The sequence below is a fragment of the Trachypithecus francoisi genome, unplaced genomic scaffold (genome assembly GCF_009764315.1).
Source record: "Trachypithecus francoisi isolate TF-2019V2 unplaced genomic scaffold, Tfra_2.0 Lachesis_group1, whole genome shotgun sequence".
In the NCBI taxonomy this organism is placed as follows: Eukaryota; Metazoa; Chordata; class Mammalia; order Primates; family Cercopithecidae; genus Trachypithecus; species Trachypithecus francoisi.
The window spans coordinates 50699157-50723104 of NW_022681454.1; the positions used below are offsets into that span (position 1 = coordinate 50699157).

The 23948-nt window shown below is 44.3% G+C and overlaps 2 protein-coding genes across 12 annotated transcripts in view; one reads left to right on the forward strand and one right to left on the reverse strand.

Annotated features, from left to right (window-relative positions):
- ENOPH1 (enolase-phosphatase 1) overlaps positions 1–17288 on the reverse strand; it is a 31681-nt gene extending 14393 nt beyond the window's left edge. Inside the window, exons 1-2 of one of the 3 annotated variants that reach the window (XM_033214283.1) lie at positions 17165–17288; positions 1741–1842 (exon numbers count right to left, since the gene is read on the reverse strand). Coding sequence is in view for 1 of the 3 variants with exons in the window: in XM_033214281.1 (XP_033070172.1) it covers positions 1741–1842; positions 16909–16992 (186 nt within the window). In the remaining 2 variants the exon portion in view is untranslated. Of the gene's footprint in view, positions 1–1740; positions 1843–16908 lie in introns of all 3 variants that reach the window. The other 2 variants (XM_033214282.1, XM_033214281.1) reach the window with 2 other exon arrangements.
- A 676-nt stretch (positions 17289–17964) lies between these two features.
- On the forward strand, positions 17965–23258 carry HNRNPDL (heterogeneous nuclear ribonucleoprotein D like). Of its 9 annotated transcripts, XR_004437934.1 has the most exons (9): positions 18100–18583; positions 19382–19550; positions 19649–19810; positions 20283–20414; positions 20585–20699; positions 21245–21415; positions 21756–21848; positions 22216–22320; positions 23003–23258. XR_004437934.1 is itself a non-coding variant. In XM_033214276.1 (8 exons), the coding sequence occupies exons 1-7, from the start codon at positions 18141–18143 to the stop codon at positions 21824–21826; spliced, it is 1263 nt and encodes a 420-aa protein (XP_033070167.1). In that variant the 5' UTR covers positions 17965–18140; the 3' UTR covers positions 21827–21848; positions 23003–23258. The 9 variants fall into 9 exon arrangements, 6 of the variants coding, with proteins under 6 accessions (XP_033070167.1, XP_033070168.1, XP_033070165.1 ...); XM_033214276.1 differs by lacking the exon at positions 22216–22320 and having other exon boundaries at positions 17965–18583; XR_004437933.1 differs by having other exon boundaries at positions 21756–22320.
- Positions 23259–23948: the final 690 nt, after the last annotated feature.

Consider the following 23948-nt stretch of genomic DNA (forward strand, 5'->3'; position numbering starts at 1 on the left):
AAATTAAACAAACCCTAATATTCCATGCCCAAAGGACATAACTACATTTCGAATCCTAATTCCTAACAGTAAAACACCTACAGAGAGCATTCCACAGTATCCAATATAGAACTAACTAGAAAATAACTGCCAGTGAGTTAGCTCTGCAGACCTTTTAAGATCTTTGCCATTGAAGCAATTTTAACAAGAAAAACAACAGAGCAGGAGTTCCGTAGCACACAATGTGGAAGGAAAAGACAGACTGATGACTGGTGGGAAGAGAGCAGAACAAAGCACAGGAGACCAAAGGAGGTAAGAGGGCTGGGTCAGAGTGAGCTGGGGTGAGGAGTCTGGAAGGGGAGTATGGGTGTGAGGACCCAGGAGCACTGTAGACGGGGCAGCAGGGACCTGCAGTGAGGAAGGAGGGAGTGCAAAATGATGAAGTACTGTCATGGAGAATGACGTAGCTTGGATGTGTGTCCCTGCCCAAATTGCACGTTGAAATTGCACCATCCTCCTTGATGCTGTCCTAGCAATAATGAGTTCTGGCTGTTTTAAAGTGTGTAGCACCTCCTCTCCCCACTCTCTTGCTCCTGACTTTCACCATGTGAGACGCCTCCTCCTGCTTTGCCTTCCATCATGACTAGAAGCTTCCTGAGGTCTCCCCAGAAGCAGATGCCACTATGTTTCCTGTATAGCCTGTAGACCTGTGAGCCAATTAAACCTCTTTTCTTAAAAATTACCCACTCTCAGGTATTTCTTTACAGCAATGTAAGAACAGACTAATATAGAGATGTTAATAAAAAATGCACAGACTGCTCAAAACCTTTTGCATTCTACCCAGAAAGGGCTTTTTTTTTTTTTTTTTTTTTTTTGAGACAGAGTCTTACTCTGTAGCTCAGGCTAGAGTACAGTGGCGCCATCTCGGCTCACTACAACCTTCGCCTCCCATGTTCAAGCAATTCTCCTGCCTCAGCCTCCCAAGGAGCCAGGACTACAGGTGCCTGCCACCACATCCAGCTAAATTTTTTGTATTTTTAGTAGAGGCAGGGTTTCACCATTTTGGCCAGGCTGGTCTCAATCCCCTGACCTCGAGTGATCCACCCACCTCGGTCTCCCAAAGTGCTGAGATTACAGGTGTGAGCCACCATGCCCAGCCTAGAGTTGCCTATTTCTAGAGCTATTTAAATTGCCTAAAAACGCCATATATTTGCAAACTTAGGCCCTTTCTGGGTGGGCTGGGGGTGGTAAGCTCATGCCTGTAATCCCAGCACTTTGGGAGGCCGAGGAGGGTGGATCACTTGAAATCAGGAGTTCTAGACCAGCCTGTCCAATGCGGTGAAATCCAATCCCCACTAAAAATACAAAAAATTAGCTGGGCATGGTGGCAGGCGCCTGTAGTCCCAGCTACTCGGGAGGCTGAGGGAGGAGAATCGCTTGAACCCAGGAAGCAGAGGTTGCAGTGAGCTAAGATCGCACCACCACACTCCAGCCTGTTCGACAAAGCAAGACGTCATCTCAAAAAAAAAAAAAGAAAGAAAGAAAAAAAACAAAGAGCAACTCCAGAAACAACAAACTGACATGATCCAGCCTTTAATCATGTACTGTGAATTCCTAAGCAGGCAACTCACTAAGTCACTGCAACTTCCATCCCTTACCAAACCAGGGCACTTATTTTACAAAATGCTCATAGCATGTTCTAAATCTCCAGGTACTCTCATTTCTAAGACACTTGGGAATGTAAGCCAGAAATGTCCCAACCTGTTTCCTCAAAAGACTGACATCCTGCTGGCACTCCTCTTCTTCCCAATGTGTCTGCAGGTACTCTTTAACATTTTCTTCGATGTAAGGAAATAAAATGTCCTGGATAAAAGAGTAAAAGAAAATACAAGAGTTAGCTTGTATCAGTTATACAAGATCCAGTTCTTCCACAATCTTACCTTACATAACTGTAACAAATAAATCAATGGAACTCTTTATAAAAATTGCTGCTGTGAATATAAGAGCAAGAAAGAGAGACAGAGGCCAAGAAACAAATAAACCAGACCAAGAGTTGGCAAACTACAACCTGCAGACCAAATCAAGTCCACTGCTTATTTTTGTAAATGAAGTACCATTCTTTTCAGCAGATTATTTGAGTGATATGTACAATAATGTGGTATGCATTGGGGATATAGCTGTGAGCAAGACACACTTGATCCATGTACTCAAGGACCTTTGGTCTAGCCATCTAGTTCCGTAGTTGGGAGACTTTTTCTGTAAAGGACCAGACAGTGAAGATTTTAGGTTTTGCAGGCCCTATGGTCTTGGTTGCAAATACTGAATTCTGCCATTGTGATGTAAAAGTAGCCACAGACATTGTTTAAATAAATGAGTGTGGCTAAATTCCACTAGATGTTACAGGGGACACTGTGCAAGCAGCAATTTATATTACTCTACACAGCTCAGTGATAGCTTACTGAAAGAGCCAAGAAATTTTGAAGATCTAATTACATTAGTTGCCTTGTAAATGTTTAGAAGTTCAAATATGGATATGCTTTTTTGTTGTTTTTTTTTTTTTTGAGACGGAGTCTCCCTCCGTCGCCCTGGCTGGAGTGCAGTGGCGCGATCTCGACTTACTGCAAGCTCCGCCTCCCGGGTTCACGCCATTCTCCTGCCTCAGCCTCCCAAGTAGCTGGGACTACAGGCGCCCGCCACCACGCCCTGCTAATTTTTTTGTATTTTTAGTAGAGACGGAGTTTCACAGTGTTAGCCAGGATGGTCTCGATCCCCTGACCTCGTGATCCGTCTGCCTCCACCTCCCAAAGTGCTGGGATTACAGGCGTGAGCCACCGTGCCCGGCCTATGGATATGCTTTATGGTCACGTGGTTGTTTCAATGAAAAGGTCATAGAATTAATAAAAATCAAACTGTTGTTACAACATTTACTCATCTCCTTTGAAGAAAACAGGTAATAAAAGGTACCTCCTAAAAATAGTGCTGAGAGGCCAGGCCAACATAGTGAAATCCCGCCTCTACTAAAAATACAAAAATTAGTCGGGGCGTGGTGGTGTGCGCCTATAGTCACAGCTCCTCAGGAGGCTGAGGCAAGAGAAACGCTTGAACCCGGGAGGCGGAGGTTGTAGTGAGCTGAGATTGTGCCTGCACTGCAGCCTCGGTGACAGAGTGAGGCTGCCTCTCAAAAGAAAAAAGAAAAAAAAGAATAGTGCTGAGAATACAGCTACATAAAGAAACTACTTTAAAAGCTTTCCAGCAGGGCACGGTGACTCACGCCTGTAATCCCAACACTTTGGGAGGGATCACGAGGTCATGAGATGGAGACCATCCTGGCTAACACAGTGAAACCCCGTCTCTACTAAAAATACAATAAATTAGCCGGGCGTGGTGGCAGGCGCCTGTAGTCCCAGCTACTCGGGAGACTGAGGCAGGAAAATGGCGTGAACCCGGGAGACGGAGCTTGCAGTGAGCTGAGATCGCAACACTGCCCTCCAGTCTGGGCGACACAGAAAGACTCCGTCTCCAAACAACAACAAAAAAAAGCAAAAACTTTCCAAGGCTGGACGCGGTGGCACCAACCTGTAATCCCAGCTACTTGGGAGACTGAGGCAGGAGAATCACTTGAACCTGGAAGCAGAAGTTGTAGTGGGCCGAGATCACACCACTGTACTCCAGTCTGTGACACGGACAGACTGTCTCAAAAAATAATAAAAATAATAAATAATAAAACAAAAGCCCTCCAAGGGAACTATACGACGCAAATGATTTGTAGTACTTGAGAACTTAATATTCTTTAGAAAACAAATTAAACAACACAAAGGCAATATTGGTGGGTTTTTTTTTTTTTTTTTTGAGACGGAGTCTGGCTCTGTCGCCCAGGCTGGAGTACAGCGGCCAGATCTCGGCTCACTGCAAGCTCCGCCTCCCGGGTTCACGCCATTCTCCTGCCTCAGCCTCCCGAGTACCTGGGACTACAGACACCCGCCACCTTTATATTTTTAGTGGAGACGGGGTTTTTACCGTGTTAACCAGGATGGTCTCGATCTCCTGACCTCGTGATCCGCCCGCCTCAGCCTCCCCAAGTGCTGGGATTACAGGCCTGAGCCACCACGCCCGGTCCCCATTGGTGGGCTATTATTTCTTTTTTTTTTTTTTGGAGTGCAGTGGCATGATCTTGGTTCATTGCAACTTTCCTCTCCTGGGCTCAGGTGATCCTCCCACCTCAGCCTCCTGAGTAGTCGGGACTACAGGCGTGAGCCACCACACCCAGCTAATTTATTTTTACTAGAGATGGGGTTTCGCCACGTTGGCCAGGCTGGTCTCAAGCTCCCGGACTTGGGCAATCATCCCACCGCGGCCTCCCAAAGTGCTGGCATTACAGGCATGAGCCACCATGCCCGGCCCCACATAAATTTATTTGGCTTTTTATTCTCTAACATTAATAGAGACATAGGCCCAGGCTCGGTGGCTCCACCTGTAATCCCAGCACCGTGGGAGGCCAAGGCCAGTGATCACTTGAGGTCACGAGTTTGAGATTAGCCCGGCCAACATGGTAAAACCCTGTCTCTACTAAAAACAAAAACTTAGCCAGGTGTGGTGGCTGGCGCCTATAATCCCAGACACGAGAATTGCTTGAACCCAGGAGGCAGAGGTCGCAGTAAGCCAAGATCACACCACTGCATGCCAGCCTGGGCAATAGAGCAGGACTCTGACTCAACAACAACAAACAAAATTAAGTGGCTTGATGGTTCCTAAATATAAATCACATCATACAAATAATTAATAAAACAGGTTACAAACAGTATGTAAAGCATAATCTTATTTGGGGGGATATTTAACACACTGAACAAAATATAAGAGAACATGAAAAATGTTTTCAAAGGTTCTCTCTGGGTTATGACATTAAAAAACTTTTTTGCATATCTCTTTTCTACAATAAAAATGTACAACCTTAATAGTGCAAAAAGTTAGCAAAATTAAATGTTAAAAAAAAAAATCAGAGATTGCTGACAGTGCTTTTCTTTTTTCTTTTTTTTTTTTGAGACAGTCTCGCTCTGTCAGCCAGGGTGGAATACACTGGTGCGATCTCAGCTCACTGCAACCTCTACCTCCTGGGTTCAAACAATTCTGCCTTGGCCTCCTGAGTAGCTGGGATTACAGGTGTGCGCCACCACGCCCAGCTGATTTTTGTATTTTTAGTAGAGACGGGGTTTCTCCATGTTGGCCAGCTGGTCTTGAATTCCTGACCTCTGAGATCCCCCCATTTTGGCCTCCCAAAGTGCTGGGATTACAGGAGCCACCACCAAGCTGGCCTGCTGACAGCGTTTTAAACAAAATCACCCCCTACAAAGAAAAATAATTAAAGGCTGTATCCAGAGAATAAAATTACGGGAAATTACATGCAACGGACAAGAAGAGCCAGTTATCTGAGGCAGTATGACTGAGGAATTTAGCAAAATCCAAATTCCAATCAGAGTGACTAGACTATGACTTCAACAGAACAGAGCTTATCAGCACAGGTAGTGAATCAGCTATACTATGATCAATCTGAAGAACCACATTTGTGCTGAGCCACTTTTCTTCCCTGGCTCAAAGTCACTTACTTTGATGATCTTGCCACCTAGCATCTTTCTCTATTAAAGTTAGCCTTCCCATGCAGTCTTCCCACAGATGTTTACTGTCAGATGTCTGTGATAATAATATTAGGAAAATGTAATACATTAGCTTTTTTTAATTTATTGCTTTTCTTCTTCTTCTTCTTTTTGTAGAGACAGAGTCTCACTACATTGCCCGGGTGGGTCTTGAACTCCTGGGCTTAAGTGATCCTCCCATCTCAACCTCTCAAAGTGCTGGAAGTAAATAACTGTCACAAGATCTGATGGTTTTATTTTATTTTATTTATTTTTTGAGATGGGAGTCTCGCTCTGTTACCCAGGCTGGAGTGCAGTAGCACGATCTCGCCTCACTGCAAGCTCCGCCTCCCGGGTTCCCGCCATTCTCCTGCCTCAGCCTCCCCAGTAGCTGGGATTACAGGCGCCCGCCACCACATCTGGCTAATTGTTTGTATTTTTAGTACAGACAGGGTTTCACCATGTTAGCCAGGATGGTCTTGATCTCCTGACCTCGTGATCCACCCGCCTCGGCCTCCCAAAGTGCTGGGATTACAGGCGTGAGCCACTGCGCCCAGCAATCTGATGGTTTTATAAAGGAGAGCTCCCCTGAACATGCCCTCTTGCCTGCCACCATGTAAAACGTCCCTTTGCTCTTCCTTTGTCTTCCACCGTGATTGTGAGGCCCCCCCCAGCCATGTGGAACTGTAAGTTCATTATACCTCTTTCCTTTATCAACTACCCAGTCTCAGGTATGTCTTTATTAGTAGCATGAGAACAGACTAATACACCAAGCTTTGTTTAAATACTTCTAACAATGAAAACTGCTACTTCTTGGAGTGGTCCATGCTATCTGCCAGATAGTTTCAGCAGTTGTGGTATTAGAATTGCTCCTCAAATAGGCTTCCCGAAGACCATAGTAGGAGCTATCAAGAAGTTTCTGCGTTCTGGCTGCCACATGGTCTCAGGAATTAAAATCCTACTGTCCTCATCTTCATGGGGGTAAACAGGGCTGGACCCACACGAGGTATGTAGGTTGAAAACTGAAACCTTAGGAATGAACATCAGATTTCACATATGCATTCAAAATTAATTAATCAATGTTGTACTGGTAAGACAAAAGATAATCCCATTAAGGAGATTAAATTATAATTAGCAAAAGATATGCTGTTATCTAATTAAGTGCAATGAATCACACTGAACAAGGGATGGTTATCAGTACAGAAGGGCTAGTAATTGGAGTAAGGTTTTAAGAAGCAGCACAAAAGAGACAGAATATCTCCATTACCTCCAATGAGTTCCAGAGAGGGAACTTGACTGGCCCAGAGTCCTAGTCCTTAACAGTGGAGGGGAAAGGAAGGCATTCACATTCATCTCCTTGAACTTGCCTAACATCCCTGCAAGGTAAGTCCTTTTTCATAGATGAAGAAACTGAGGTTCAAAGAGGTTTCACTGCAGGTGCAGAGTAAAGCCAGGACTCAAACCCAGGCCTATCAAACATCAACACCTGAAGCCATCCAGCTCTCACGGGTGAATGACTTCAAGGAACACTACTCACTAGGATTATCTAACTCCCTGGATCTTGACAGCATATTCTTTATGGAAATTTCTAATATAGCTTTGATTCCCCAAAGAGGTTTCATACTAAGAAAATGAGAGATTATGGTTCACCCAGCAGTTCTGTAACATTTCCTATCAAGTATCAGCAATAATAACTCAAGAAGTTATAGTAATGGGAGTAACTGCCAACATTTACTGAGCACTTAGTATGACAAGCACTTCTCTTTTCTACCTATAATCACTCCTTTGTGATCTTATCTAATTCCATGACTTTAAATATCATTTATACTAATGATCCCCAAATTCTTACCTTTGGCTTGGACCTTTTCCAAATGCCTACCCAATATCCCCACTTGGATGTCTATTAAGTATCTCAAACTAAACACGTCTGAAACCGCACTCTTGATTCCATCCCTTAATCCTCCTCCTCCCTCTACATATCCACATCACAGTAAATGACAGAGCCATCCTTCTAGATGCTCAGGCCAAAAACCTTAGTCATCTTTGACTCCTTTCTCTCAAACTCCACATCCAACCAATCCATCAGCAAATTCCATCAGCTCTACCTTCAAAATATATTCAGATCCAATCACTTCTCACCACTGTCACTATGAAGCATTCAAAATTTACTCAACTTACTGATAATGCATGGCCTGAATAACGTCATTTTAATCTTCATAATAACCCTATGAAATAGGAGCTCCTACTTCCTCCATTTTTCAAAGGCACATAAAGGTTAAGTACAAATTAACAAACTGGGATTACAGTTTATCAATCAGGTCTTTCTTTTTGAGTTTGTAGAGTCAGATCCCTGGAATCTACTCCCTGTCAGATCAGGGGGTGAAGATCTTTACCCCCATCAAAGGGATCTAATGAGCTTCCTGAACTTACAACGACTTGGACCCATACGAGACCAGCCCAGGGAGTTACCGAGTCTCTTGGAGTCCAAGTATACACAAGCTTAACTGTCAAACACTGTTCTGATAGTGAGCTCCAAAGTCCCACCCAAGGTCTCAATGCTGAAATTACCATTAGTGTCCAAACCGCACACCTTAGTTTCTCTTTACTCAGTAAAGGGGTATCAGGTCCACACTTTTTAGACTTAAGAAAACGAACTTGTTAGGTCACATCATGAATCACTGGAAAGAAAATCAAGCTAAGAAATGAACCCCTCATGCACATACGTAGAAGGCAAACAACCCCCTTCTGTCCTAAACATGTTCTGTCTTGGAAAAGAAACGCATTTTCCTGAAATGGTGTCACCTGGGAAAGGTCCAGAGAGGCGCCAGGAGGGCCTCTGAGGATAAAGCTACCAAGTTTCCACACAACTCTTTAGTGAGCTGATGGGAAAATGGTGCAATAGGATTAGGGCGGGTTGGTTTCCATTGCTCTTCTGACCTGCACCTCCACCAAAACCAATTTTGAAAATCAAATGAGTTGATAAATGTGAAATTCAAACTTTCATATAGAAATAACCTTTTATTGTAAAAAAGAATACTTTTTTTTCTTTAGTGGAGTGGTAGGTAACACAGGGTAAGCTGTAAGGATAGAAAATGTTAAGAACCATCAGACAAAGAAGAAGTAAGCACTTTTCAGGGCTAAACACAGGGTATCATTTTAAGTCTGTACGAGCAAGATAAAATTCAGCCTATGTATTTAAAATACAGGGGTTATAGCTTAAAATTAGTGCCCCTTTTAAAAATTGTTATTTATTTTTTTGATCATGCCACTGCATTCCAGCTCTGTCACCCAGGCTGGAGTGCAGTGGCACAATCACGGCTCACCACAGCGTACCTCCTGGGCTCAAGTGATCCTCCCACGTCAGCCTCCTGAGTAGCTGGGATTATAGGCGCACACCACCATGTCCAGCCAATTTTTTATTCTTTGTAGAGATGGGGTCTCACTATGTTGTTGCCCAGGCTGGTCTCGAACTGCTGGACTCAAGTAATCTCCTCGCCTCGGCCTTCCAAAGTGCTGGGATTACAGGTGTGAGCCACCATGTCCAACCCCTTTTACTCAATCAGTCTGACTATATATCTTTAAAAGATCTCTATGACTTTACTGTGTACCTAGGGAAAAAAACAGAAGGAATATTCACCAAATTCTTAGTGGTCACCTCTGGGTGGTAGGAGCATATCAGGGCTTTCACTCTCTATATCATATTCTTCTTTATCTGCAATTTTATAATCAAGGTGAACTAATTTTCTAGGAAGAATATTTGGGGAGGGTAGGAAAACCTTTCCTCTAGTCTTACATTGACAGATGCAAGTTTCTATAGAATAACATATTTCACTTTTTATCTTAATTTTGTTAATAAAATTTTCTCTTTTATGACATTTAATTTCCATTATCAACTGGTTTCATCCTCTAAAACTTGTACGTTTTGGAAATGTTGAGTCAATGAATTCCAATGCCACTCTAGAAACACTTTCAGTTAAATCATCCAAATATAATAAAGTACCACCTTGAGGAAATCTGAAATAGCAAGGATTGTAGAGTGTGGAAGAAACTGAATCCCAGTCCCTCCCAACCCATTCCAGAATGCATATCACCATCACCCAGCATGCACGGCATGCCTGATATGTTAGCACTATGTGAGGCTCTGGTCCTTGCCCTTGAGGAGCCTTCCATATAGCCTGGAAAAGAGGACACACATCCAACATCACAAGTCAGCTACTGGCTCCGGTAGCAAATACTACACATGGTACTGGCAATGAGTACAGAGGACGTGCTTAAATAGGTCCTTTAGAAGCAGAGGACCTCTTACTTCCATATTCCCACAGCTTAGCACAATAAATAATTTTTTTTTAAGTTAATGAGTGCATGAGCTCCACACTTGGGGAGGAAAAGGTATGACATTCCAAGTTGGAAGAATGGTGGCAGCAAGAAAGGGCATGATTGGAATGTGCATGTTCAGCTATGTAAAGTGTAAAGAAAGAGAGGGATAGAAAGTTGGAAAACTCAATTTGTTGAAGTCTCATCTCACAGCCAATGGGAGACTACAGAGGACTTTGATTGTGCAAAGGTAACCTATTTATGTAACTGTCTTCCTTTCTAGGTTCCCTGAGGGTGAGTTGGGTCTTAAGGACTCTGGATCCCTACCATATCCTGGAACATGACAGGTATTCAATTAAATGTGAGGGAAAGGAAAGAAGGATTGATTAGGCTGGAAAGATTATGCTAATGCTACAATACTGAAGGTTCTAGAAAAATAAGGAACCAGAAATCAAGGCCAGAGGTGCTTTCTATTTTTATAATTTTTTTTAAGACATGGTCTTGCTATGTTGCCCAGGCTGGTCTCAAACTCCTAGCCTCAAATGATACTCCAACCTTTGCCTCCCAAAGTGTTCGGATTACAGGGGTGAGCCACCGTGCCCAGCCTGAATTATTTACTTAATGCAGATTCTTTCGGTTCCAACGATGATGATGATGATGATGATGACATATTCTGTGTGAGAGCAGGATGAACATGACAGTCCCAGCTTTAGGGAACTAACAGGTGGCTGGGTGAGCAGATTGTCTAAGGCTCGTGTGGTAGGCAGCCCAGGTCTCCTGAATCCTAGGTGAGGCCCCTCCCAGCTAGGTGGGACAGTTTCCTTCCAGAGGAGGCTAGAGATGCTTTCTATCTACCTTTTTTTTTTTTTTTTTGAGACAGGGTCTTGCTTTGTCATCCAGGCTGGACTGCAGTGGCACAATCATGGCTTACTGCAGCCTTGACCTCCCGGACTCAAATGATCCTTCTACCTCAGCCTCCTGAGTAGCTGGGATCACAGGCATATGCCACTATACCTGGCTAACTTTTTTTATTTTTAGTAGAGACAAGGTCGTGCTACGTTGCCCAGGCTGGTCTTCAACTCCTAGACTCAAGCAATCCTCTCACCTCGGCCTTCCAAAGTCCTAGGATTACAGGAGTGAACCACCAAGGCTAAGGCTCTATCCACCTCTTGATATACGCAAGACGGTGATTCTCCAAAGGCTCCTCACCTTGTTTCAAGCCGAGTCAACAAAAATCCTCTCACATACTACCATGAATGTAGTTGGGAAACACTGCCCTAAGCAGTAGAAAAGGTTGGGGAGAAGGGGGCAGTGGTTTATCAACCCATCAATAACTACTTATCTGCCATTCCAGTGCTTCCACAAATTCTTAGAGATCAACAATATCCTGCATCTTATTTTTAGCGTATCTCTGCGTAGGGCAATAAGGAGCAGACTAACTGGGAGTAAACATGGTGGAAGTAATTGGAAGCATGGTGGGTTTCAGGAAATGTAAGTTCCCTCTTTTCCTTACCAATCCTTTCTATTTCCTCTCCAGTCTGATACTTCCTGCATTATAATCAGTGTTTCTATAGGACTTCATAATTTTCAAAGGCTTTTGCATTTAACCTTCATCACCACCTTTATAAACAAAACATATCCTAGTAACCCATCCTTGCGGATGAAAAAGCCTAAATCCGTAGACTGAATGAAGATAGGGAAAGAGACTCTATTACAGTTACTGGTGTCAGTAATAAATAGTACAGGTAGAAGAATGCTTCCAGTTTGCCATCCCTTGTAGGCTTTATTCTAGCTGTTTCATCGTGTGGGCAGAGTGCACATCATACACTTCTCAATGCTGGCAATAACAAAAGTAATAATACTTATCAAATGGATGTTTAACCAAAGTTGGGAGATAACTATCAGACTTCAAGCTGCCTTCCTAGAAAGACCATAATTTAATATAGCAGTTTTCATAAGGAAGATGTCAATTGCAACACTCCCCAATTATTATCTTCTAAAACACATTATTAGAATATAAGAGGACATAAATTATAAGCACTGTTAAATAATCAAGAATGAATTCACTATTTCTAAAAATGCTTTACCAGCCTGCACAACCCATTGACACCCCATCTCTGCAAAAAATTTTAAAAACTAGCTGGACATGGTGGCACATGCCTATAATCCCAGCACTCTGGGAGGCCGTGAAGGGAGGATTGTTTGAGTTCAGGAGTTTGAGACCAGTCTGGGCAACACTGTGAAACCCCATCTCTATAAAAAATAAAAATAAGTTAGCTGGGCGTGGTGGTGCACACTTGTGGTCCCAGCTACTCAGGAGACTGAGGTAGGAGGATTGTTTAAGCCTGGGAGGCCGAGGCTGCGGCGAGTTGTGATCGTGCCACTGTATTCCAGCCTGGAGGACAGAGGCAGACCTGGTCTCAGAAAAATAAAAACAAAAAAGAACAAACACCAGAGGTATGTGTCCTGTGGTAAAGGGCAAGGATGGTAGTGGTGGACTTAGATGCAGCGGGAACATCTAAGGAAAACTGGGCTCTGTTGCAGCTCTACTCCCAACAAGTTGCAATGATCCTAAGGCAAGACACAAAGATGTAGTATAAAATGAAAATTTGTTACCATATACTTTTTTAAGACAGAGTCTCGCTCTTTCACCCAGGTTGGAGTGCAGTGGCACGATCTCAGCTCACTGCAACTGCTGCCTCCCAGGTTCAAGCGATTCTCCCACCTCAGCCTCCCCAGTAGCTGGGATTACAGGTGTGCGCTACCATGCCCAGCTAATTTTTGAATTATTTATTAATTTTTTCTTTCTTTCTTTTTTTTTTTTTTTTTTTGAGACAGAGTCTTGCTCTGTTGCTCAGGCTGGAAGGGAGTGGCACAATCTCGGCTCACTGCAACCTCTGCCTCCCGAGTTCAAGTGATTCTCCTGCCTCAGCTTCCTGAGTAGCTGGGATTACAGGTGCCCACCACCATGCCTGGCTAATTTTTGTATTTTTAGTAGAGACGGGGTTTCCCCATGTTGACCAGCCTGGTCTTGAACTCCTGACCTCAGTGATCCACCCATCTCGGCCTCCCAAAGGGCTGAGATTATGAGCTACCACGCCTGGCCTAATTTTTGTTATTTTTAGTAGAGACTAGCTTTCACCATGTTGGCAAGGCTGGCCTTGAACTCCTGACCTCAAGAGATCCACCTGCTTTGTCCTCCCAAAGTGCTGGGATTACATGCCTGAGCCACTGCACCCAGCTTGTTACCATATACTTTTATAGCACAGTACTTCACATTGATTAAAGGACTCTCATACTAACTATGTCATTTAACATACACAGCAGCCAAGCAAAGGAGACAGGACAAACAGGAGGGTCCCATTTCCAAGGCTGAGTGCAGCAATGGAAAAAATAAGAGTTTTTATGAATAAGACAATCTGAGTTCAAATCCCAGGCATCTTCTTCAACTTTTCAGAGCCTTAGTTCCATCCTAAGTAAAGTGTAGACAGTACATACACATGGTCTTTTAGAATGAGTCAAGGATTGAGTACTGCGTGTATACAGTACTCAATGTTTCCTTCCATCATTCCACAGGAGGAAGGACTACAAGTTCACACACCTACTCTGACTTTAAATCTCCAAGTAGATTATCTTTCAACTCCCATGCTCAACCTCTCCATCCGCACTCAGATTCAAGAACGTAACTCAGCATCTCTTTAAAAGGTGTTTAAAAAATTAGTCACTGAGATACTCTACTAAGTTTTTTGTTCAGGTACATTTGTGAAATGTCACTCTCTTGAAATCTCACAAAGTGTGGATGTGTGTATATATGTATGATACTGAAGGTTCTGAGAAGTCATGCAATAAAGAAATCTATTTGCATTCATTCTGACTAGCATTTCCCAAAAGTGCATTTAATGGAATCCTTTATTACATAATTACCATAAACATCCACATAGACCTAACTTTCTTTTAAACATACTTTTAGGAACAATGGTTTTGATAAATGCATGTCTAACAAATTATAATAATAGATTAGATTATAATAGATCAACAATATTAATAACTAACAATAGATAGTATTATAGGACAGGGCACAAGAAATTATCCTTTAAACGAGATCCCTGAATCATTCTTTTGCAGCCTGCATTGAATTTGCACATTGCCTAGCATCAAACTCAGAAAAATTTATTCAAGCAACTAAGATATTTTTATTTTCGGATTTCAGAATAAGTCTGCCACAGACACAAAGATTCCAAGAAGTGGCTCATAATGTCATCTAGCCGAAGACACACTTGGGGAAAAAGGTGGGGGAGGGGTATTATGTTTTGATGCAAAATTGATTTTGTATGAGGTTTCTTACTCCCTAAATCTACCTTCAGATAATGGTAGTATCTAATGATCTAATGCCACATCACTACCTCTCCTGTTCTTATCTTTGGTCTCCTGATGACAGTAGAAAGCAAGAGAGAGCCAGAATGGAACGAGTGAGCTGTTAACTATAAATAACAAAAATGAGGACTCCTTTTTTCTCTGAAAACCAAGAAAGCGGTTACTCTGTCACAATCCAAAAAAAGGAAATTAATCAATCATCAGTATTTGTCCTGAAATTTTCCGCAGAGGTCTCTTGTGTGATTAAAAACGTGAAGAAGGTCAGGCGCAGTGCTCCCGCCTGTAATCCCAGCACTCTTGGGAGGCCGATGCGGGCGGATCACCTGAGGTCAGACCAGCCTGACCAACATAGCAAAACTGTGTCTCTACTAAAAATACAAAAATTAGCCGGGCGTGGTGGTGCACATCTGTAATCTCAGCTACTCAGAAGGCTGAGGCACCAGAATCGCTTGGGGCGGGAGGCGGAGGTACTCCCTTGAACCCGGGAGGTGGAGGTGCACCACTGTACTCCAGCCTGGGAGACAGAACAAGACTCTGCCTCAAAAACAAAACAAAACAAAATGTGGGGAAGAGGCCGGGCGCCATGGTTCATGCCTGTAATCCCAGCACTTTGGGAGGCTGAGGTGGGTGGATCACTTGAGGTCAGGAGTTCGAGACCAGCCTGGTGAAACCGTCTTTCTACTAAAAATACAAAACTTAGCTGGATGTGGTGGCACATGTCTGTAATCCCAGCTACTGGAGAGGCTGGGACAGAAGAATCCCTTGAAGCTGGGAGGCAGAGTTTGCAGGGAGCTGAGCTCATGCCACTGCACTCCAGCCTGGATGACAGAGCAAGACTCCGCCTCAAAACAAAAATTAAAACTGTGGAGAAAATGCTAAACTCGATTTCTTCTGAACCTATGCTAAGATGTCAAGGTACTGTGATTCTTCTAAAAGAATTTTAAGTGGTTGTTATGTTTGGTGTCCTAAAAGCATACATGGATTTTATATTATAACCTACATCAAGAAACTCATTCAGGCCAGGCGCCTTAGCTCATGCCTGTAATCCCAGCACTTTGGGAGGCCAAGAATTCCAGACTAGCCTGGGCAACATGGCAAAACCCCGTCTCTACAAAAAATACAAAATTAGCCAGGCATGGTGGCTCTCCCTTCCGTCCCAACTACTCCAGAGGCTGGGGCAGGAGGATGCCCTAAGCCCAGCGAGGTCGAGGCTGCAGTTAGCTGTGATCGCACCACTGCACTCCACTCCACTCCAGCCTGGGCAACAGAGTGAGATTATCTCAAAGAAAAAAAAAAGCCTCATTCACAGTTAATTTTTTTTAAAAAATGGAAACTAAAATAGAATTTAAAACCCAAGCTGCTCAGTTTCTCGGAAGATGGATTTTTCCTACTTTGTAATATACTTTGTATATCACGACTATGATTGTGTATGCAAGCACCTCTAAGAAGTACTTGTATCTACAATGAATTCTTTTTTTTTTTTTTTTTTGAGACGTAGTCTCGCTCTGACGCCCAGGCTGGAGTGCAGTGGCGCGAACTCAGCTCACTGCAAGCTCCGCCTCCCGGGTTCACGCCATTCTCCTGCCTCAGCCTCCCGAGTAGCTGGGACTACAGGCGCCCACCACCACGCCCGGCTAGTTTTTTGTATTTTTAGTAGAGACTGGGTTTCACCGTGTTAGCCAGGATGGTCTCAATCTCCTGACCTCGTGATCCGCCCGCCTCAGTCTTCCAAAGTGCTGGGATTACAGGTGTGAGCCACCGCGCCCGGCCTGCAATGAATTCTTAAACCTCAGGGAGCCAAATAAAAAGACAAGGCCTGAGGAATTCTTTCAAAAATTAAAGTAACATTTCATATTTACTTATTCTAACAGACAAAGAACAAAGAAGGAATCCGCTAAGTTGTAAGCTGAGGTGCAGACAAGTGCTGGTTCACAATGACATCCTAGAAGGAATGCTCTGGATAAGAGCTTTAAGCGTCTACGATTTTCTGAGGAAAGTGAACGGAATCTAAACGTGTCCTATCGCTCAAAAAAATCAGCGCTGTAGACCACAGAGCCTAACAGAGTAAAATAATACAGCGTGTAGTTTGGCCACTAACAGCAAGAGTGGGAAAGGGCAAAGAGGAACCTTGATTGACCGACACTAGGGCCACCTGAAGACTCATCTAGACACTTCAGTCTTTCCATTTTGAGATTAGAAGCTTCAAGGACCATTAAATCGCTGCCGCTGCCACAACAGGCCCGACGGAGCAGAAAGGCTGCGCTCACCGGCAAAAGTAACCGGGTGCACACCTGCCGGGTGGGGAGGCCCACACGGTCACACCCCGCCCCGGCTTACCTACCCTTCGGCGATTTTTAGCTTCAACTTCCATCCGTTCCCACCCGTCTGGATCCAACCAAGCCCAAGGGCGGGGGAGGGAGAAGCTAGTGCCGCGAGGAAAAGCATCCCCGCAACCCGCCGCAGGCTTTCTCTCCTCCCTCCCCATTCCACAGAAGAGGCAAAGCCACATCGCCTCTCCTAACCCTCGTCTCTAATGCAAGGCCTGCAATACTTAGAAAAAAATAATAACTGTTTTTAAGGAAAAGTAACATCCCCGCTCCCTTCCGCCCCTCACCTTCACGAAAGCAATCGGGGTTGTGGTACCTTCGATATCTAACAGGATCACGGTGACTTCGGCGGGGACCGAAAGCACGACCATTTCCCTACCGGATGCTACGGGACTCGGCCTGCAGTCGGGGAGGGTGGAGGGCGGCGCTGGCTGCGGCTGCGGCCCCCGGTACCGTCCTGGGCTTCCGACGGCCCCGCGCGATGTTGGAGCCAGCGACCAAGTGCAGCCCGCCGCGCGTAGGGAAGAGAACACCTCTGCACACCTGGAACTGGAAAAGGCGGCCGCCCAGGAGCCCCTGAACTCGTGAGCAGGACGGGGCAGGAGCCCGAGACCACGTGGGCACGAAAAGGGGCGGGCCGTGCTGGGTTCGGCGGGGCGGGGAGGGCGAAGGCCCAGCGCCGATTGGTCGCCGTCGGGCTTCCAACGCGATCCGTCAAAATGGGCCTCGAGTGGGCGGGAACAAAGAAGCGAACGCGGGAGCAGGGTACGCGAGAGCGCGCCCTCCGCAGACAGGTTGAGCGAGCGGGAGAGGCCCGGGGCACGTGCAGAAGGGAGCCCCGCGAGTGGCGCGCCGGGGATGTGAGTGCCCCTTGCCCTCTACTGCATCCAGCCCCCTCCCCGCCCACCGCCTCCGTCTTGGCATAGATACAGTCATCTGGCCAGCCTCCGCCCCTCCTCCCGGCCTCAGCCTGCCAGAGAGGCCGCGCGGGGCTCGGGCTTCGGCGGATCAGCCAGGAGGCCTCGCTGCGCCCCCTCGGCCCGCGCGCCAGTGGCCACAGCGGAAGAGACGCCCGCGCTGCGCTGCCCGGAGGGGCCGTCGCGCGCCCGCTTCCTGTTCGGCTGGTTCCTGCCAGCTCGAGGACAAAACACGCGTGCGCGCGGCGGGCGGGCGGGCGAGCGCGCTCGCCGCCTCAGTCGCCAGCGCCGGGCGCAGTCCGCTTTTTCCGGAGTAGCCCGGCCGCGGTGCTAGTCGGTAGCAGCGGCCGCCGCAGCGGCTCCGCACTGGCGAACCGAGGGCAGAAAAAGGCGGGGTTCACGGCTCTTTGGTAGGAGTGGGCTGGACCGGACGCCAGAGACAAAGGCTCCCAAGGCAAGAGGGACTGTGGCCCTGCGTCGGCTCTGTTCGGGACTGCTGACTCCAGGACTTTACGCCCCTTCGTTTTTCTCTTCTGATTCTTCTCTTCTCCCAAGCCCGCGTCCCCTCACGCGTGGCCTCTCTCCTTGCCGGGAGGGCCGCGATGGAGGTCCCGCCCCGGCTTTCCCATGTGCCGCCGCCATTGTTCCCCTCCGCTCCCGCTACTTTAGCCTCCCGCAGCCTCTCCCATTGGCGGCCGCGGGCGTCGCGGCAGCTAGCCCCGCTCCTCCCTTCACTCGCTCCCAGCTCCGCCCGGCAGGGGGCGCGCCGGGCCCAGCGCCACGTCACCGCCCAGCAGCCCTCCCGATTGGCGGGCGGGGCGACTATAAAGGGAGGGCGCAGGCGGCGCCCGGATCTCTTCCGCCGCCATTTTAAATCCAGCTCCATACAACGCTCCGCCGCCGCTGCTGCCGCGACCCGGACTGCGCGCCAGCACCCTCCTGCCGACAGCTCCGCCACTATGGAGGATATGAACGAGTACAGCAACATAGAAGAATTTGCAGAGGGATCCAAGATCAACGCGAGCAAGAATCAGCAGGATGACGGGTACCGCACGCTTCTTCCCCCGCTCCCCCTCCCCCAGCGCGCCGCACGCGCCCTTCGTCCCTCGTGAGCCGCGCGCTGCCCCCATTCTTTCTCGGAGTCGATTCCCCGCGTGCCCTCTGGGCCCCACTAGCTTGGAGGGAAGAGGAAAGTAAGAGATCGAGGGGGTGACTGGAGAGACCCGGGAAGAGTGGGGGAAGGGCGGAGGGGTTGGAGGAGGAGGGCGGTGGCGTCTGTGTCCCGAGCGCGCAGGCGCCGCGTGGGACCCGGGGGGGAGGGGCCGGCCTCCCAGCGCCGCTCGCTGCAGCTGCCGCCGCCTCTTCATTGTGTCTCTGTTAACCACTCGGCGCGATTTTCCTGGGAAGAGTTTTAGAGGACTCTGAGTTCGGGCACAAGCAGGCTACTGGTACCCAGATTCATAAAACGTATTATGATTGATGAGTTCTCTGGGTGGAACGTTGGCTTGACAGCTGAGGACGAGGATGGACCTAAGATAAGATGTGAGGGATTCATCTAAGAAGTTGGGCCTTCTATCTGAAGGAATCTGGGCAGAACCTTTACTATATTTTATTGGTCTCCTTTGAGTTTTGCTTTATGTAGTGCGGAGAGCGAGCTGTCCGCTGGTTTGAGTAACTTTGTTGGGAAATTGGGATTTTTGTGTGACATAGATTAAATGTAAACATGGATTAAATTGCTTACACTTAGGGGGTAAATGTCCCTGTTTTTATTCCACGATTTAATTTCAGAACTGAAGGATCATTTGAGTTATTGCTAATTTTTTAAAAAACCTTTTATTTCTAGTAAAATGTTTATTGGAGGCTTGAGCTGGGATACAAGCAAAAAAGATCTGACAGAGTATTTGTCTCGATTTGGGGAAGTTGTAGACTGCACAATTAAAACAGATCCAGTCACTGGGAGATCAAGAGGATTTGGATTTGTGCTTTTCAAAGATGCTGCTAGTGTTGATAAGGTAGGAACTGTGTTTTGCATTGTGCTGCTTTTGTGGTGTTGTGCACATTTTTCTGGGGGTTATATGCTGCTGTCAGATTAAATAAATCTGTCTTGTAGGTTTTGGAACTGAAAGAACACAAACTGGATGGCAAATTGATAGATCCCAAAAGGGCCAAAGCTTTGAAAGGGAAAGAACCCCCCAAAAAGGTTTTTGTGGGTGGATTGAGCCCGGATACTTCTGAAGAACAAATTAAAGAATATTTTGGAGCCTTTGGAGAGGTGTGTGATTATGTTTACACAAGTTAAGCTTGATGTGTTTATAAAATGTTTAATCCTGGTCCGATTTATACAGGGCAGATTCATGTTTCGTGTGAGGGTAGGATTAAATGACTGCTCAAGTCGCTTCCAGGGACTGTACCTTGATTTGATTGCTGCTCTGATGGAAACCCAACTATCTAATTTAGCCAAAACATGGGCACCTAAATGTGGTCGGTGTTTGGACTTGTTAGCTAGTGTCATCTTTGGGGTACAAAATAATATTAAAGGATGTCTTGTTTTTGTCTCAATTGCTTCAAATACACAACAAATCACTGAAGGTTGATGTTGATCATAAAGCAGTGATGTCTGTATAGAAGTCACCTGTTAAGAATAACATGTTTAAGTTGAAGCCTGAAAAGTACCTGTGGCATTCTGACACTCTGGTAGCGTTTTACAATTATGGGATGACCTTGAGTGTGCATCTCGATTTCAGATTGAAAATATTGAACTTCCCATGGATACAAAAACAAATGAAAGAAGAGGATTTTGTTTTATCACATACACCGATGAAGAGCCAGTAAAAAAATTGTTAGAAAGCAGATACCATCAAATTGGTTCTGGGAAGGTAAAGCCATTTAAGTACTTTAAATGAAAATGTTAAGGTTTTCTTTTCTCTTTTTTATTTTTTTATCTTTTATTTTTTGAAATTTCTCAATGTGTTTGAGAAAAGTAAAATGATTAAATTTTACAACTCGGGTTAAAATTCTATTTTCGTGTTTTTTAATTTGTTTATAGTGTGAAATCAAAGTTGCACAACCCAAAGAGGTATATAGGCAGCAACAGCAACAACAAAAAGGTGGAAGAGGTGCTGCGGCTGGTGGCCGAGGTGGTACGAGGGGTCGTGGCCGAGGTGAGACTTAATTCTTGGAATATGACTCCATGGTTTAAGCTGTATACTGCTCAATATGAGTAGTTCTGTATGAAACTAAAACTTTAAAACAATTGCAACGGGAGGAAAACGTTCAGCTTAGTGGGGGTTGTGTGTGGTGGTTTTTGTTGTGAGCTCACTGGTTTCAAAAAACTGTTAAAAGTATGGTCACTTTGACAATTAGTGTCATCACTGACAGGAAAAGTGTACCATTACATGATGCACCATGGCGTGGTAGGTTTTCTTGGGCAGGAGTCCTTGTTTTAAACAGAACAGTATACCTGTCTTCAGCTTTAATGGAAAATTGAATGATTTTCCATTAAATTTAGGAAGTTTGATACTGGCACAATTGGACTTTCTGCCCCCTTTTTTGGTAACAGCTGGAAAAATAGTTTTTCAAGCAGATAGCAATATATATGTCCATTCTGCCCTTTAAGATTTGCAGAGTGAGAAACAAGAACTCATCATTTTATGTTAGAATTGGGGGTCAGAAGTTGTTTCCTAACAATCATTGTGCATTGTTTCAGGTCAGGGCCAAAACTGGAACCAAGGATTTAATAACTATTATGATCAAGGATATGGAAATTACAATAGTGCCTATGGTGGTGATCAAAACTATAGTGGCTATGGCGGATATGATTATACTGGGTATAACTATGGGAACTATGGATATGGACAGGGATATGCAGACTACAGTGGTAAGAACATTTAACTTAATTTTATAAACCAGTGGTATTAAAATTCATTGTTAACATATAGTCCTGTTCTGAAATTGTGTGTATGGGCTTTCTGTTTGGAGTTAAGTGTTTGAGGCATGTTACAATCATAGGGTGATTATACTAACATAGCCTGGTGGTTATAAATGAACTAGGATGTATGATTTACGACTAGCTTATAATGGGTGTTAAAATATCTTAATATTTTAATACTTTTTATTTAGCATGCAAAGATTTGTAGATTTAATTGTTTCTCAGTGTATTGTAAAGAAACAGTTTTGTAGAAAACTATCTTAATGAAATTTCTGTGTTTTCAAAATAGGTCAACAGAGCACTTATGGCAAGGCATCTCGAGGGGGTGGCAATCACCAAAACAATTACCAGCCATACTAAAGGAGAACATTGGAGAAAACAGGTGTGTATAAGAGTACAGGAAAACAGTAGAAATGTCTAATTTAATTTAAAGATCAATAGACAAACGTAAAAACAAAATACTATGTAGCCTGTTTTTACTAAATTGTTGATTTTTTTTTAATTGCTTTATGAGCCTGTTTTGCCTAAAGTGTCTATAGATCTTTAACTTTAAAGTCTTATCTCACTTTCTTTAGTATTGCAGAAAAACTTAAGAGTTTTTCTGTTTGCTTTTGTGTACCAGGTGGTCTAGAGGAATAATTAAACATTTTAGAACTATTAACAGGTAAAGTACTGAAATGGGTACAACTTAAGGAAAACAAGAATGTTGTCTTCTAACTCTGACATTATACCTTGTTTGTACCCGCCAGCGGGAACTTCATTGCAGGCCGTGTGTCACCCTGACCACGTCTATCTCTGGGGGTCGCACGTTGCGGGCAGAGCGCAAGGCATACACCAGAAAACGCTGTCCTGTGGTATGGTCTCTTCCAACTTCATGTACCAGCGTAAAGATTAAAGTGGAAAACTTCAGACTTTGGCTTCTTTTTTAATCTTTTTGGAGATTAAGTGTCTAAACTTAACTTAAATGGTTTTTTACAGGAGTTAAAATACATAAATGCCTTTTTACAGCTTAATCATTTTGGTCTTCTGTTTAGTGTTGTATTTCAATTGTGGAGCCTCATTTTAAGTGTTCATTCTTTTAAGATTTAATGCTTGCTTTTTCTTTTTATAGCTAATAGTGAAATCTACAAACCAAAACAAGAACTTTTAAATCTGGGATATAAATTAAAGATCATATGCACAATTCAATTTATGTTCTTGTAATAATCTTATTAGAAATTGGTGTTTGTGATAGCATTTTACTTGGGTTACTAGAGATGCTTCTAGTAGACCTTCATCTAGCATAGTTGAACCTGTGAATATGGGAAGATTGTATTCCCAGATTCTTTCCTGAATAGATTTGAATTTAATATTATTTGGGAACTCCAGGGTGAGTTTATTGACTACCCAAACTGTATTTTGCCAATAAATATGCATATGATCTTTAATTATTGAAGAAAAGAATAAAGTGAGGACTTAAAACAGTTCATGAAAGTGGACCTTTAAAAGCTTGTCAGAGTTGCACAAATCTAATTGGTATTTTGTTTTTGTTTTTAGGAGGAGATGTTAAAGTAACCCATCTTGCAGGACGACATTGAAGATTGGTCTTCTGTTGATCTAAGATGATTATTTTGTAAAAGACTTTCTAGTGTACAAGACACGATTGTGTCCAACTGTATATAGCTGCCAATTAGTTTTCTTTGTTTTTACTTTGTCCTTTGCTATCTGTGTTATGACTCAATGTGGATTTGTTTATACACATTTTATTTGTATCATTTCATGTTAAACTTCAAATAAATGCTTCCTTATGTGATTGCTTTTCTGTGTCAGGTACTACATAGCTCTGTAAAAATGTAATTTAAAATAAGCAATAATTAAGGCACAGTTGATTTTGTAGAGAGTATTGGTTCATACAGAGAAACTGTGGTCCTTTATAAATAGCCAGCCAGCATCACCCTCTTCCCCAATTTGTAGGTGTATTCTATGCTCTTAAGGCTTCATCTTCTCCCTGTTAACTGAGGTTTCTACCACACCTTTGAACAATGTTCTTTCTCCTCTGGTTATCTGAAGACTGTCCTGAGAGGAAGACGTAAGTGTTGTGATTAGTAGAAGCTTTCTAGTAGACCATGTTTCTTCTGGATTGTAATAAAATTGTTAGTAGCTCCTTTTACTTTGTTCCTGTCTCTGGAAAGCCATTTTTGAATCGCTGATTACTTTGGCTTTAATCAGTGGTCACCTAGTAAAAGCTTTGTAATCATAACACAATGACTTTTAATTCTTGATAAAAATTCAGATGCACACAGGAGCACTGTAAAACTGGTAAGATCTAGGGTTTAAGAGCATTTAAAGTAATTATAACTCAAGGATTTTGGTAGAAAGGTATGAGTGTGGTCAAAAGTTAGATTAAAATTTGAAATGGCAAAAGATTTAGTTGTGTTGTTTTCTCACAGTCACCACAAGATTGAACAAAATGTTTTCTGTTTGGGCATTCTGAGGAAGTTGT